This window comes from Anas acuta, chromosome 3 (genome assembly GCF_963932015.1).
Source record: "Anas acuta chromosome 3, bAnaAcu1.1, whole genome shotgun sequence".
NCBI lineage: Eukaryota > Metazoa > Chordata > Aves > Anseriformes > Anatidae > Anas > Anas acuta.
The window spans coordinates 11,901,022-11,918,031 of record NC_088981.1 but is presented as its reverse complement, the minus strand read 5'-3'; the positions used below and the strand labels follow the sequence as shown (position 1 = coordinate 11,918,031).

Genomic DNA, 17,010 nt, shown 5'->3' with positions numbered 1-17,010 from the left:
TGGGCCTCTAAGTACAACATCTTTTTCTTTCTTTTTTTCTCCTACCTCTCTATTTTTCAGGGTAATGTAATACTTCAACTGGAAAATTCTATTTACGGTATTTAGCATATAATACTGTATAGTAATAGTAATGTAGTATAGTATTATATATGTAGTGATTTGGCATCCTTATGACCCTCTGTGTATGTACTAAAGTCTCTGCAGGGCAAGGACACACTGAAGAAGCTGTCCTTAGGCTGGGCTTGCTGGGATACCCTAGACAGGACGTGGAACCTGTTCCAGACTTTAGAGGGCCCTGGGGAAGATGTAGATTGTACAAAGGTCCTTAGGCGCAGCAGTAGCTCTTCTTGGGTAATCAGAGTGTGAATGACAGTAGAGAAAAAAAATGTGGTATGAGACTTCTGGTACTCCGAAGTCTTACATTATGGGGGGGAAGGTAAGTTACAGAATGTGTTCAAGGGAACCTTATGAAAGACTGGAGTAGCAGCAAGACTGAAGTAGCAGCAAATTTTAATTGCTTTTGGATTCCTGTTGCTTCTTAAAAATAAGAAGAGAATGTCATGTAACTTTTAAAGTCTTCTGCATATAGTGCAAATTCCTCAAGTACTTTACTTGTTTTCACTCTAAAAATCAGTCTACTCTTAATTGGTCATATATATAGCCTAAATTACAAGGAAAAGAACATATCATTAAGCCTTAATCAAGTCTTTCAAACAGATGTTAAAATGGGTTTATACAGCATTAAAGTAGGTTGTTGTAATCAGATGTGTTTGAAGTGTGCAAAAGAGCATGACAGATTTTTCTGGTTATGGAGTTGGGAAATCTGCTGGCAGCATACTTGACTTGGCAATATCTTGGCAGGATAAGTGTCCATTTGTTTCTCATATTACATAAAAATATGTTTATAAGCTGCACCTCCATGACCTTAATTTTCTCTAGTAATGGTTAGTAAAATGCATTAATAGGAGCAGTAGCTACAGAGAAAAGTATTTCATTTTTTTGAGTTCAGGTTTTCAAGGCTACTGCTGCGTTAAAAGAACAGCGTCTGTTACAGCATGGTGATAGAATCTGGAAGTGAGCAACACTGAAGAAATTTTAAGTAAACTTCTGTTTCTGGAAGGGAGAGAGATCGACCTAGAGTTATGTTATCACACTAACACATTTGAGACCTCAAATTGTGTAATTCCTAATAATGGTTTTGAGAAATAAGTTGTTATTAGAGGAGTGGTGTTGCTATGTCTGTAACGTGTTCCTGACATTTTATCCGTTGAGTTACTAGATACAAAGCAGGATTTTGTCCAGCAGAATTATGTGGCACTATGCACAAAAGGGAAAAATAGGTAAGGACTGTGATAAGAAGGAAGAAATGTTCTGGCAATCTAATTTATTTATTTGTATGCTTTATTTATAAACAGCTTTAGTTGCCCTGGTCCATTTCGTTTTTATTACATTTCTTAAGTTAAAAATGTCTGTTACCAATGTTGTTGTGATACAACAGATTTGTAATGTCAAGTATTTCAATTTCATGGACTTGGTATATAGTAGCTTGTGGGCACAAAGCATCTCCTTTACATTGCTTCTGAACTCTGTTGCTTGGATGCATTTGTTGTGGTTAGTAAAACTTTGTGGCGTGCATCAAATTCAAGCCCGTAACTGCTATTCTGATTGTGAGCACCAATGATTTAGTTTATGGCATTTTAAACGACGCTTCAAATTAAGCAGCATGGTGTTGATGCCTAAGATTTTGTGCTGTTTTTTCTTTTTTTCTTTGCAATAAAAAGATCATATTTGCCGTGCTGCTTTGCTCTGCCACGCAGAGTACCCGAAGAGACTATATGACATCACGCTTGAACTGGGGTGGTTTTGAATAGTTGTTCTTGACGGGGTGTTATGTGCAGGGAGTTCTGTAGAGAGCCCTGCTCTGCACAGCAGGAGTCTGAGCAAGGAGTTCTGCTGCCTTTGTGGAGTCTTGTGTTAGAAGCTGTGTACGACAGGAGGCTTTTCTGCTGCAGCACCAATGCTGGAGATGCACACGTGAGGAAAGAAAATGTAATCCTCGGAAGGAGGATTTGCGAGGTGGAGATTCACTCATTTAATTGTGCTGCTGATGTAGTTTTTAGTGATTAATGGTAAATAAGATCAGTACACTTAATAAATATTTTACGTTTTTAAATCTATTTTGCTCATTAGCTTAGTTATGTTAAATGGATCTTTAATATTTTATCATATGACAGTACATATGGTGTCTTACATATGAATACTGTTCGTTTTTATGCTTGCTAGGACTGTTACAGAAGGCTAATAACTGGAAGATGATAAAACATGCAGCTTTTTAAGATTGTCGCTGAATTCAATGGGTATTTATAAAATGCATTGCACACAATGTGATTTGGGTTGGCTTCTCTCCCTTACTACTCTGTAGATGCTGAGGCATTATTGCTGCTTCAATGGTAATGAGGATCTGACTTCTTAAAATATTCCTGTTGGGTTAGTTTTGGCATGTTGCTAAAATAATTCCTAAGGACATAAGCCAGAGAGAGGAGTTACCAGTTAATGACTTAGCCAAGCCCAGATGGAATTTCTTGGGATAAAATAGAAGCACCACAACCTGATGGTTTCTTTTTATGAAACACCTGAAGCTTGGTATGACTTGCTGGTTGGGGGTTTTTCTAAGGCGTATTTGTAGGAGCGCGTTTTGTGTGTGTATTTTTTATTAAAAAAAAAAAAAAAGATGGATTAAGTTCTAGGAAACCCCAGAACAAAGGTCAACTTGGCTTTCCTTCTGAAAAATTCATGTAACCTCTTGGAGTTGTTCAGCGGCTTAGAATTAAAGGATATCTCTGTGTGTGCTTGTGCAGGCTAGGATGTCCCTGCTCAGAAGTGGCTAGATGGGAACCCAGTCTGACTTGTATTTTATATACTTGTATTTTATATTCCTAATTTCATCTGCTTTTACGTTCTTTCATTCACAGGCTAAGTTGTTTTTTTTCTAGATTGTATTTCTATTACAATGTAACTGTTAGTGCACCAGACCTGTTTGTTTTGGCCGTGTTTTTTATTCAAAAAGTCTTTAAAAAACATATTGGCAGAAAACATTACTGCCTTAATATCCATCAGAAAGTGGTTCCTCATGTTGTGCAACACAGTGTGATGCTTGAAAGCTAGCAGCAAGGTTACTTGAACTCCGAACAAACTTTGAGAACATATTCAGTTAATTTTCCTTTCCTTTCTTGCAGCTGTTTTCAAAGTTCTTTATTTGCTTATAGAATGAAAAAGCTCTGAGGAGTTTTTTGAAGGCAATGTTAACATTTGTTTTAAAGCTATTGGTTTTGACAAAAGAAATTCAACTTGTATCAAAACTGGAAAGTGTGACAATGTGTCACCGTTTAAATTTCTCCTGGCAAAATTAGCAAATAATACAAATGAGTCACCCCTTCGTTACCCCATTTCAAGGGAGCATTTCTTAGCCAAAGGATCTCTTCAGTTCCCATCCAGGATAGCTTTGCTTACCGTTTCTTATGACATCAGGAAGAAAAAAAAAGACAGTCACTTATTTTTTTTCTCACTCTTAAGAGCTGAATGCATTTTTGCTTGCTGTGTGAGCAGATGCTTTTGTCTTAGGAGTTCTCTGCTACTGATGAGGAAAGTGGAAAAGCAGCTGCAGTTAATTGAACAGTCAAAATTTCCAATCCTAGCCAACAACAAGCATTTTAAGGTTATGGGATGAAAAAGAACAACAGTATCAGAAAAAGTAAAAAGGAGCCCCAAAGCTAGATTTCTACTGTTCAAGGAGCTGCAGCATCTTTAAAGCTTAAAAAGCCTGTTCTCTTTGAAATGCTTCTTGAAAGCTTATTGCAGGTCACATTGTAATTGTGTTTTCCTTAGCAAAAATAGCCAAAACTGCTTCCATCTTGCTTTTTATCTTTAGTGACATGTTGAATTAATAAAAAGGCTTGAGTAATTTGTTAAAATTTCAAGATGCTTTGCACAACTTTTTTTTTTTTAGGTTTAGGTTTTTTGATGTTATTACTGTGCTGCCAGGGACATTAGGGACTCCAAGAGTTGTAAAACACAGTAAAGGATGCTGTGTTCTGTCAGTGGTTTCCTTTGTTGGACCAACTCTTTGCCTTTTCAGATATTCTTTTATTTTATTTTTTTGTGAAGCAGGGGAGTTCTAGAACTGGTTACTTTTTCTGGGAATAATATATGAAAATACTTTATTTTGTTATAAATGATTTAATGTTCCTTAGGTGTGTTCCTTGAATGTAAATGGATCACTTTGAGGTTGTCTTCCATAGCTTCTCTTTTGTCTTTCTAGGCGATGATGTAGATCACGAAATGGAAGATGATAAACCCAGGAAAAGCCAAAAAGATGATGAGGAACAAATTGCCAAGTACAGAGAACTTCTGCAAAGTATCCAAGTAAAAGAGAAAAAGCAAGAGGAAAAGGGTATAGAAATGGAGATTAAATGGGTTCCAGGTAGGCTTTAACTTTTTTCTTTTACAGACTTGGGCAGTATGCAGTATTGGCCTGTTAATGGGGATACGATGTAAGGTGTATGATTTATAGTAGTAGAAACTGACTTTTTTCCCATAAATTGAAATCCTAGTGGAATACAATGGAGGAAATAGAAGAAATAATGACTGAACTCAGTTCCTCAGCTGTAAGATTCTCTGTGTAGCTTATTTACTTGCCAGTTTTTCTTGTGCTTGCTTTTTCATTCATCGCTTTATAGATTTTATTTGAGTAGAATTCATGTTTGCAATAGAGTCATAAAACATACCTACACTTCTAAAAATGAAACAATATGATTTGGAAACATAGCATGAAATTGGAGGAGAGTGGTTTTAAAATCTTGCTTGCTTAATGCGAAAGGTTTGGGGGAGCAGAAAAGGGAGAAGTCTGATCTTCCAGTGAGACAGCTCTGTGGGAAGGAAAGCTACCAGGAAAGCAAGCTTAGGGGATACTTAGTGATGTATAGATAACTTTACCATATAGAATCCCAGCAGATCGCTTCTTGAGATCTGAAAACTATTGTCTGTTCTTTTCCTTTGGAATGAAAACGCATTGAGACACTTAGGTTTTGTTTACGAGCATGCTCCTTCCATGAGAAGTAATGAGCCAGTTGAACAAGACACTACATCCAAAAAAGGGATGCTTTCTTCTGTAGCCTTTCTTCCTTCATCCTGGCCACAAGCTTGTTCTGACAGCATGTACCAGCCCTAGAACTTGATAGATTTATTTGCAAGTTAATTTAATTTGCTAAAATGGCAGAGCTGCTCTGGAAAAAAAGGAAGTGAATCTATACTGCTGAGTTAAAGAGTCCAGCGTTTGGTGAAGGCTCAGAGGGTTGAATGGTGAAAGTGTAACATGCCCCTTCTAGGGGCAACAGTTGTTGTATTGGCTCAGTACACGTAGGACTGCAGTCTATACAAGAACACGATCTGATCTGTTACTGTACATATAAGACCAGAGCCGTGCTAGAACTCATCCCCATCCTAACTGATGTGTTAATTCCATCTCGAAGTGCATATCTGACTTGCACTATTGTTACTTTGAATTCACGTGGGTGACTCGTGTTGAGTATGTATGTTCCCTTTTAATATCTTGTTCTGGTGTGGGCCAACTCATTGAAATCAAAGATACAACGTGCTTTATGGGACAAGTGCTTACTGACAAGGCTGTAGGGATGTTTTACTTCATCTGTCCACAGTGTGTCAGTATTTGCATTTCTGGAGTTGCTTGGTTAGTATCTTTTTTGATTGTATCACTGAGCATTCAAGGCAGCTGAGTTTTCATACATAGGTAAACTGAAGTTTTTTATTTTTATTTATTTTTTAAGATGGTGCTGAAGTTAGGGATCTAGAGCAAACCATCCATTGCAGGAAATGAAAAGAGACTGCAGGAAACTTAGTGGCATGGGGAGAGCAACAAGTTTGCTGAAGGGTGTAGTTTCATCAGCTGCACCTTGCATGTTGCAAGAAAATTTGTACTGATGTTTGGGAACATAATACAGATAGAATCAAATTCCCCAATAGAGTGGCTCCCTCATTTATTTTTTAATGAACTGGACTTAGAAAATTGGCATTGTTCCGTGTCTCATCTAGTCCAACCCCTTCATTATCGCACCTTGTGGAGCTCCTAGGACTCCTCCTACACTTTCCTCTCCCTAGAAGAAGGGATGGAGAGGAATGGTGGTAACACCCAGCATTCCTCATCCTTCCTGTTATTCTGTCAGGCTACATGCTTTGTAAAATCAAAACAGACAGCAAAGATACATCCTGGTAGATACGGCCTTGTTTAGAGTCAGTAGGATGCCTGGGTGCTGTTTCAGATGGGTTTGTATCATGATGGATTAAGCACACGTGTGTGCACGATGAAGCTTACGTTAGGAATTCACAGTGTTTGATGTCAATTTTGCAACTTTGATTTTATAGCATGTATTAGCTTTTTCTTCATTTCTTCCTCTTGTATTATACTCTGGAGTATTTTCCAAGATCAGAGGTTCTGGATGTCGTGGAAGCATTCGCTTGCCTTTTTAAGTGAAACTCCAAAAACTATGGGTAAAACTGATGGTGCTGGCTGTATTCTGAGGGCTAATAGCTAGTAATGGTATTTTGACTGACCTCATGAAGGTTAGTAGTTTGTTTCTTTATTTCGTATTACAAGAGCATTCAGGCTTTGGAAACCTGAATTGAGTTTGTGATATTGTTACTCAGCTCCCTTGCCTACCAACTCTTGAGTTTGTCAGTCTGCTTTTAAAATCCTATTCATGTCCTAACTCCCCTTTTTTATTTTTCATTAAGTGGATGGCTTCTTTCTGAAATAAGCCTTAAAAGCAAAGAAGAGTGTCTTCACTTTGTTTACTGTTCTAATATGTGGCAATGTGTAGCCTTTGTAGACTTGAGACAGCATTTGGAGAGAAGGTCCTGCACACCTGAAAGGGGGTGGCGCTCAGAGTGAAATGCAGTTGCTGCATCATTTATAGCTCTGGCAAATACACACAATTGAGGCTACGATTTCTTATGGGAGAGAAGTATGTTAGTTATTACCCTTTCCTTGAACTAATGTGCATATTGAAATTCTCAAAGAACTAATTATGTTCCATTTGGAGTGTTCTGGGAATTTAAAAATCGTTTGTTATCATCTCTTAAGACTCCTTAGGTCTTTTAGAACCAACTTTCGTCTTGAAATGCTTTTATTATCAAACTCTGCCTCAATCTGATGGACTTACTGCAAGGTCATTTTCCTGCCCAAATATTTAATATAGAGAGAACTACAACAGTTAAATCTACAACTTTCTTCAATTGAAAGGCAGATCTGAATTAATTTAAAAATTTGAGTTTTGGCACAAATATTTACACATGGTTATAGAAAGCATACTTTGTGAATGATTCAGTTATTCTTGAATCATAATAGTTTTAATAAACCACAGTGCCAGCAAAAACAAATTAGATGTAGTTCCAACTTTCTTTGGTCTGTTTCTTTTAGGCACAAAATCAATGTTATATTTAAGCATCCATCTGTTTTCTTAATCATAGCTGATCTGAGCAACAATTACTATGCATTCTTATCCAGCTCCCCAAACTCTCCTTAGAAGGTGAAGAGGGAGAAGACCATAATCCCTGTTCTTGATGCTATTCGGCCAGTTTCTCATACAGCTTTTTTATTGGACTTAAATTCTTCCTTTGGGAAGAATGAGATGTAAATATGTAGCTGAGCTTTAAGGAAACCTTGAAATTTGTTTTCATCAGAAGTAGACCAGCAGGCAGTCAGATGCCTTATAGTGCATGGTGGCCCCCAACTGTATGTTGTTACAGATTATGTGGGGCAAGAAAATGACAGAATTGAATCAAAATCTGTCTCAATCTAGATCGCTGCTTCTGGTAGAGATAGAGAGATAAATGATAAGGAATCCTACCTCACGCAGCACAAAGAAGTGTGTGCTCAGTGCTGTGGTTCTTCACACTTGACATTTTAGCATCTAAGGGTTTTTTGGTGTGTGTGTGTGTTTGTTTTTTAAGGGAGTAGTGCTGTGTTAGGAAAACTGTCTTGACCCAAGATGTGTTATATTTGTGGCAAACAAATTGTAATGTTATCAGAGTCCTTCTGCTGGCCATTCTTTGATCTAACTGCAACAAGGTGTGTGTATCAGTTCTTTTGTTATTTTTGTTTGGGGGGAGTAGGTGAGGTAGTACATGTAAGTTCATCTTACTCATAGATTTACTGAGAAGCATCTCTCTAGCTTTTAGTAACTGTGACAGTTGCAAGCAGTTAGATTGCCTAAAGTTTTTCATTGTTTAGAGAAGCAAAACTTCTGTTTCAGCCTTCTTCCCTCAGTAATGTGAGAAGCAGTACTTAAGCTGATAATGTTGTATGGGGTTTTTCACGCTTCTAATCCCCTAGTTCAAGTATGATTTGGTTGCATGCTAATATATATTAACTTTACACCTTCTTTTCATGGCCCTTATTTGTAAAAATTAAATATGACTAGTGATTCAGTTATTTAAAAATAGAAACAGGGAGGAGCAGGTAAAACTTAATTTAACTTTTTGTATGGCCAGTTAATAAGTCTACCTAAAGCAGATGACTTCTTTCCAGTTCTGCAATCAAGCCTTTTGACCACTTAAATACACTCTTATTCTCGGGAAGCGGTCTGGACAGTAGTTTGTAAGCCACTCTAATCTGTGGAGAAACTCTAAGGCCTTTCATGAGACTGCCAAATACCACAAGAAAGGGTTGTATTTTCCTCCAAGTCCTTCTGTGCCAGATGGATCAAATGATGCCATGTTCTAGGCAAATAAATCAGCAATCTTGTAACCTCCTCTGAGATTTTTTTTTAATCCCCCCCCACCCCACACATACACCCTCCTTCTGGAGATGTGATATATATTTCTTAATCCAGTCTTTAGAGAGAATCTGCAAGGTTGCTACCTGACCAGTAACTCTTTTTTCTCCAAAACCTGCTGAAAAATAATCCCAAGTAATAGTAGTTCAGTTTCTAGGAAGCATTATGACTGCCCTTTCCTAGACTTCAGAGACAAAACCATGTATTGTTGGAAGTGACTAAATTACAGCCCTGGCTGTGTGAGGGTTTCTTAGTGGCACATTTCTGGTGAACCTGTACAGCACACTTTCCTTTACTTTTTTGTGGCTTTGTATTTGTTTGCTGGTTCAGTAACCAGTTTCTGTGGCGGCACTGGCTTGCCTCTTACTGTTAATTCTGGCTTCTTTCTAGCATATTAGAAGACTGTTTTACGTGGTGTTTCTTTCTTCCTTCTTTTCTTCCTATAAAGCATGGCTTAATACATTTTTAGACCTTGTCCACACTTCGTGTTTCAGACATGCTGTAACTAGCTTTCTAGCCTTGGAATTATTTTTGGAGAGCAGGCAAGTGCAAGAAGAGAAATTAGTGTTTGCAGCTTGTTGGAAAAATGTTGTGCCTGCTTTTCTAGGGACAGGTAGGGCTGTCCATGAAGGCTGCCCATTTATTTATTTTTTGCCATTATGCCATCTGTTTTCAGTTCCTTCTTACTGAGAAGAGCTGGAAGGGTTGATGAGGAGCAGACAAAGGTCAAATGAGAAATCTGGGAGCTGGGAGAAAATACAGTCTGGGACACCTGGAGAGGTCCACATGACTTGAGCGATAAAGCTAGTATGAGAAATGGGAGATTAGAATTAGAGAGGTGGGCAGCAATAGAAGGGAAGGGATGCTCTTCAGCATCCCTGATGGTTGGAACAAGGAGGATTGGGGAAGAGATAGCAAGGGTCAGACCTGGAGGTGGGAAGAGTAGAAACATGATCCCTACATGTTCCGAGATCTAACAGTCATGTCCAAAAGGAGGATGTTAACTACTGAATATCGGACTCTTTTGTTAGGGAAGGCTTTCTTAAAAAAAAAAAAAAAAAAAAAAAAAAGCGTGTAGTAAATGAATGAAGGACTTGCAAGTAGGAGCAAATCTTTCATTGCTTGGGCTACTACTTCTTTTCATGGAAGCAGATTCTGCCTTTTTGCCACTGAATTCTGCTTCAGTGTGTTGCAAGGCAAGTTGTTTAATCTCTTTCCATCATGAGGTTTTCTTTTTGTAGGTGCCCATCAAGGTCAGTATTTATTCAGATTATAAAGGCAGCTGTAAAATGGGGACACTGTGGTTAGTGGATTCCTTTTTTAGGGTGACGTTTTTGCACTATTGAATACTGTAATGATGGACGTTGTAGAAAGCTCCATTCTGTTTCTAGAGTTCAATTATTTTTGGTAATTTGGCCATATGCTAGTATGTTCAGTAACTTACCTATACGTTGTACAGTGACACAAAATATTGAGGCGTGTTAATTACCTGTGTATCAAACAGGGTTAAGAGTGGGCAAAGGTAAAACGTGATCACACAATGAGAAGCTTTATCAATGCATATTGGCAAGAGAGCTGTATTAAAGTTCAAGGCGTAGTGGTGCAAATTCAGGTGCTCAGCCTCAACACAACGGCAGCTGGTATTGTTTCATTTGAGTTAATACAGCTTGAAATGGTACCTGGTGATACTAGAGGACATTCTTTTAAATGTTTTTCTGTTGATTCAAGGCTGATCTCTTTCAAGCAGTCTATAATCTTTTAAATTAAGTCCCTTAATTTCTTTCCAATGGTAGCTTTTTTTAAAAAAAAAAAAAAACATCTGTAATTTACCCTAAACATTGAATCTGAATCTAGCTTTCCTGTCGTACAAGAGGTGTACTATTTCTTAATTTAGGGTAGCTTTAGTCATTAAAGCAGACTGGTACTACATAGCTTTAAAAATAGTTTTGTGAAATAAAACTCTTATCTGTTAAAAGGAAAACAGACTTCTTAGTTAAGAGCTATTAGGTAGATTGTGCAATGTATGCATAATACTCAATCAGGATTTCATGGCATTACTTATTTCTACTTTTGTGGATTAGAAAACATTTTGTTCTCTGTGAACTTACATACAAGAGACAATGCTCTGTTTTTTGTTTTTATTTTTTGTATTTAACAAGGTGCAATTTTCTATTTGAAGTGTCTTGGGCAAAATAAAAAGTAGGAAACAGCAATCCAAGTTGAGAAAGATCTTGCTTTTCTGCATGACTTAAACAACTGAAAAATCCTAACCTTTGCAATTATGAATATGCTTCCCTCTACTCCTTTGTTAGTTGGAATTAAACCCAAGATGCAGGTTTTCATATTTGTTTTGTTATCCTGAGGGTACAACAGAATTAAGACTAGATTACTTGAAAACATCTTGCCTTGAATGACTTGGCACGTATCACATTGTGATATTAGTACATAATGCAAGAAATTATTTGTTTTATTATTTCTGTTCTTCCATGCTTCCTAGCTGCAGATTTATTTTGACTTCAAACATGGTGAAAATAATTTTTTTCTCTCTTACAATGGTGGATGAAGATGATGAAGACACTGCAGCATTGCCTTAGTAAGGGAGCTACATAACAACTTTATTACGTCAGTGGGGGCATACTGATACAGCAACAACCATCAAATATTTTTGGGTGAAACAGGAAACAGAGAGCACAAGCTACAGGTTCAAGCCAGCTGTGATATGGCCCTGTAGTGATTTAATATTTCACAAGCTTTGTCAGCTCAATCTTTGTTTTCCTGTGGACAAAAAATGGGAATGACTGGACTGGATTTGAAGTGTTTTTGTGAAGCTTAACTAATAATAGTAAGGTACATTAAATTTAAGGGTGCTCTGTTATTACTGCATTATTATGTTACTCTCAGCCTTAAAGTGGTAGACTTCATAGACTGTGCAGTCTACTGTCTGAACAGGTGACGTTTTTGAGGAACAGTAAGGATGCTGGGAATAAAATATTGCACACACAACCTCATCATCTCACTCCTGTATGAGTTGTTACTGGAAAGATGTTATATTTGGAAAAACAAAACCTATAAACCAATCGTATTTATGGAGATGTTGCTCCAAGCGATACTTGTTCTCATTGACTTGTGGAAGGAAAAACTAGGTTTTTCCTTTGCAAAAGAAAAGCAGTTGGTTAAGGAAAAGTTCAAATTGATCCAATTTCTTTAACCTCCTATTTATTTATTTATTTTTACTAGGCCTCAAAGAAAATGCTGAAGAAATGGTCAAAAATAGGTTGGAAGGAAAGGATAACCTAACTCCATGGCAAAAATACCTAGAGAAGAAGAAAGAAAAAAGAAACCTTAAAAAGAAGAGAAAGGTAATGTCTGCTCTGAGTTGCAAAAGGAGATGCTCCTTCCTTTTCTTAAGTTGCTGTTCTAGTTTTAGATAAATGGGGGGGTACTTTTGTTTTATGGCAGGAGTGCAGTATTGTTTTATGGCTCAAATGTGCAGCGGTTGCTCATTTGGAAAGTCTTAATTCTAATCAGATCTACAGAGCTGAAGGACGTCAGGCTAATACTGATCATATATAATGTTCTTACAAAAAAAGTGATTTATCTGTTTGTTCTTTTTTAAGTTATGCATCTTCTGAATACATTAGGAAGGGTCTTTTTGATATGGTATGCTTTTGGTGCAAAGTTGGAATGCATGATAGCTGTAGTTTTGAACCGTACAGACTCTTGTCAGAGCTGTAGCAGCCAAGAACTAATAGCTATGAAGAATCATTCAACTTTCAAACTACAAAAGCAAATCTAGTAAATTTTTTGTTGTATGGATAGCAAAGTTGTTCTATAAAAATGCAAAGATTTCTGTTGCTTCATTTTCTTCCACACGGAAAGTAATTGTGAAGTAACTGACTCCTGTGGCAGAGATGTGCAGGAATAGGCAGATAAATGAAACTCTTGCTTGTATACTAAGGAAAAAAACATGCAGTATATAGAATCTAGCTTCTGTATAATCTTAATTACTTTGCATACGGTTCATGTTGCAGAATAAGGTTTATAAGTGTAACCCGTAACTAGAGGTATCCTGTCCATTCTAGTTCAGGCTTAGCTGGCATTTCATGAATAACTTCTTTAATCATACAGAAGATGAGTGCTCTGAACTAAATTGCACTGTTAGGTAGTAGAGCAACTTTTGATAGTGTAATATTCTTGTTTGGCCTGATAAATTAGGTCAAGGAGTGAGGTGTATCACTGAATTCTTCCAGTAACAGAAATTGCTGTTCTAAATCCAAATTTGACCCTTCTGATTTTTTGAAGCATAAAGTGAAGCCCTTTACTCAAGCTTTTCCCCAAGGTAGAGTCCTTGTGGAACATAAGGACACACCAGTCCCATGATGCCATGTCAGATGTATGTTGTGGGGTTTTTTTGCACGCTATATTCTGTCTGTCAGAAGCAGTGTCTGGCAAAGAGCACATGAATAGAGCAAGTGACGGAATTACATTTTCCTAGAGTACCATAGTGGTTTTTGATTCTCTGACTTCCTGGGTAGGAAGAGTTTTCGCTTCAAGAACATGACAAGTTGTGTTTTGTTTTTTAATTGCACTTTTGAAGTAACAAAGAACAGAATAGTAGTACACTACTTGATGTAGTAAGGATTTAATTTTTTTCTGAGTAGGAGTTAAGAGCAATCAGGTAACAATTATGTACCTAGAACTACAGCTTATGCACATATTTGCTAGTATGATTAGCTACTGCATTGCTGTCTGTGATAAGCTTATAGAGTTCCTCGGAAAATGTAAGTTGCCCTTTTTTGGGTAAAAACAAAAGCTTGCAATCTGTAATACAGGTTTTAAATAGATTGTTCTTAACTAGCAATTTCTAGTGGGTTCTAGTTTCGTGATGGTTCAGCATGTAATGCTTTGGTTTTCACATTCATAGTTTCTGACAGAAGGAACATTTATTCCAGTGAAACTTTTGTAGTTTATATGTTGGTTGAAATAATGTTTCTGCTTTGTTGCAGGCTACTGCTGAGAAAGAAATGAGTGAAGATGAAATTCCATCTGATGTTGATCTCAATGATCCATATTTTGCTGAAGAGCTTGGGAAAACAGGTGAGTCAAAATAAGTGCTCTTTCTTTAAATAACGAGCTTTAGAAACAAAGGCTAGTGTAAATGCAGAGACGGCATGTTCAGAATGGAAAAAACTGTGTGTCACTTGCCTATAATTGCAGGCAGGATTCCTGATAAAATGATGCATACTGTAATATACATAATGGCAATGCAAAGTTTCTCCCAGCTGTAATCAGAAACTGTCACTTAGCCAATTACTGGGGATGGCTGTTGAGAACAAGCAAACAGTCTACTCCCCTAAAAATTCTGGAGGGAAAAAAGTCTTGGTTGCCTTGGAAGCCTTTTTCCGGACAGATTATATGGTCCCTTTGATGGTTGGGTCAGTTATATAAATGACAGAAACATCTGATATGTTATAAAATAAATAAATAAATAAATCTGTCTCTCATAAGAAAGTAATGTTGTTTTCTCTCAGTCTGATGTATGTTCTTACTTGTGTACTCTGGCTATGTAGCAAACCAAACGGTGAAATAATAAACTGGATACCTCTATGACTTTTATTTGTGGACAGCTTAAAGAGTTATCTACAGTATGAAAATATATTAATTATTTCTCTGAGAATAAATCTTTAGTATACGTAGCCTTTCTAGATAGAAAATGGAGAACTGTTCAAGCTTTCGGAATTGTAATGATCTAATGCTAAACAGATAGCAGACTTCCCATATGTGTTTTAATCTAGGAATTTGGTTTAGCATTATTATATGGGCACAAAGACAATAGTAAGATGTTTTGAAGTGTAATATTTTGGGAGTTAACTTGTCCAGTTCAGATTTTTGGGATGCTGCTTTCTCAAGTTTTTGGTCTGGTGTTGAAATTAGCTTTTGCTGTGACGACAAATTTATTTGAAGTATGATTTTGGTGGCTAAAATTTTAAGGTGAGGATAATCAAGAAGTGCAAGTTGAAGGCTCTGGAGAGCCAAAGCCTAAGAGTGATTCATACGGTTGCATATTAAGAGGGCAAGGGGATGAGGTGTTAGCAACAGAATTACGAATACCACAACCCAAAACTATACTACTTCTAATTTGACATCAAACACCATAGGCTTATGTCCTGATGGTTAGAAGCTTGTGTTAGGAGAAAGTAAATAATTCAAAAACAAAAGCTGGACTTTTCTTAATGTACTTATGTGAATGTCTTAATAATCTGAAGTACAAAACAGCGAGTTGTATTCATGTTTCATAGAAAGTATCAGCTTAATTTAAGGAAGGCGTAATGCAGTGCTGTTTTCTGCCAGACTTCTGTGATGAGTGGTGTGTAGGCTACTTTTCAGAACTTGTTGGAAAGATGATATTTCTTCCAATACTCTTTCTATTTTTGTTTTTTTTTTTTTTAATAGCAAGACTATGTGGCTATTCTCATACTAATATTTGATGTTTCAATGTTGTATGCAAGATCTCTGAAGATGTTTTTCTGCATCATGTAAGGCGTTGCTTGTGTTGTGGAGGGACTCAGCAGAGAATGACTGTGTATTGATGATTGAACCTTCTCATCCATAATAAAGAGAATAGGTTTTACTCTGCTTGGAGCCCTTGGGGATATCAGAACAGACATAAAGGTTGTGCAAGTGAAACTTCAGTCTGCAAGATTATTGATAATCTATTGAGAAAGAGGAGAAAAACATAACGTGGCTAACTCTGGAGAAGTTTCAAAGGGAGAATAGTGGTTGACTACAAGCCAGCTGACATTTTATTGTTACACAGCTCAACTTTGTCAGGCTTTACCCAAGTTTGCTAAGAATGGTCTCTGTAAAATAGCTGGGATTCTTTTTAAGCACAGCTTGCTTACCTGATTGAGGAAAATGAGTTAAAGCCTGGTTCAGAGAAGATTTTATCGGCGACAGTTTCATAACTAGGATACAATCATTCAACTTAATGTTGTCTGTAACTCTACATAAGCCTTCCACAATTCCCCTGAAAGATGGAATTTGCTCCCTTAAACTGCCTGTCATATGATACTAAATCATACTGGAGAAGTGTATGACATCACATATTACAGACTCAGGTGAACCAGAGCAAAAAATGAGGATGTAGTAGTGCTGTTAGTGTTTTGCAGTGGTATATTCGCTCCCATACTGGTTTGACTTCTTGATTGTAAACATTCAAGGGTTTTGCATTATTTCGTTTTTGATGAGGTGGGGTAGTTTAAAGGAAGCAAGACTATAAGAAGGTGTTAGACAAAGAGCCTCAGTTTTTCATATTATGTTTAAGCACCAGTGCTAGGAAAGGAAGACTGGAAGTTATGTAAAGTCTACTCAAGTGTGTGTTTGTCAGGTTACTCTTAGTTCTGTGAAGTACTGTAAGTATATGAACCTTGATGTCTGTATTTCAGAAGCTCGTTTCTGGTTTGGTATTGTTAAGGGAAATAAAAAGCACTTGTCACTTTTGATTTATATGAATACACGTGTTGTTGAAAAAAGTGTTGTAAATCTGTCAATTGGCTCGGCCAATTTCAGTCTCAGTGTGTCTGCTTCTGTGGGCTCACCTGAAACTAAATGGTATTTTTCTTGTTTCAGCCTAAGCTGGGGAAGGGAATAGCTGAACGGTGTAATTGCTTATTAGCATAATAGTTTCCAACTCAGGATATTATATGATGTATGTGCAGAAGAAGATGGGGATGGACTTCCAGAGTGTATGTGGGTAGATGGACTATGTCAGGACTATTGTAAAAAGAAAGAAAATGGCACATCTGTGACTTACGAAACCCAACTGTTTTCACTGTGATGCAGTAGTTTTAGTGCTGAGAGAGACTGCAGCTCTAGCTGCATAAGATCGCAGCAAGAAATTAATGGATTTTAGTTTTTATTTTTATTCTACCTCCTTCCTCTGTGCAAAAAAGCTTAGTTTGATACTGTCTCCTGATTTCACCCCGGTCTGCAGCATCATGAGTCTTTGAAGCCTGAAGCGTAAGCTATCCTCACTTTAGTGGTTCTTCACACAGTGAAAGATGGGGGAAGATATTTTGAGGGCACTTCTTAGAGGTGTAGGAAAGGCTTTAAGAGACTTAGATTTAACTTTCAGAATAATTGTCATCAGTTTGCACATCTG

The 17,010-nt window shown here is 37.2% G+C and overlaps 1 protein-coding gene across 2 annotated transcripts in view; it reads left to right on the top strand.

The window, feature by feature from the left end:
* ESF1 (ESF1 nucleolar pre-rRNA processing protein homolog) overlaps positions 1-17,010 on the top strand; it is a 30,823-nt gene that overhangs the window by 9,938 nt on the left and 3,875 nt on the right. For both annotated transcript variants that reach the window (XM_068675712.1, XM_068675713.1), the window contains exons 9-11: positions 4,319-4,480; positions 12,087-12,208; positions 13,856-13,946. In XM_068675712.1, the coding sequence (XP_068531813.1) occupies positions 4,319-4,480; positions 12,087-12,208; positions 13,856-13,946 (375 nt within the window). The remainder of the gene's footprint in view (positions 1-4,318; positions 4,481-12,086; positions 12,209-13,855; positions 13,947-17,010) is intronic.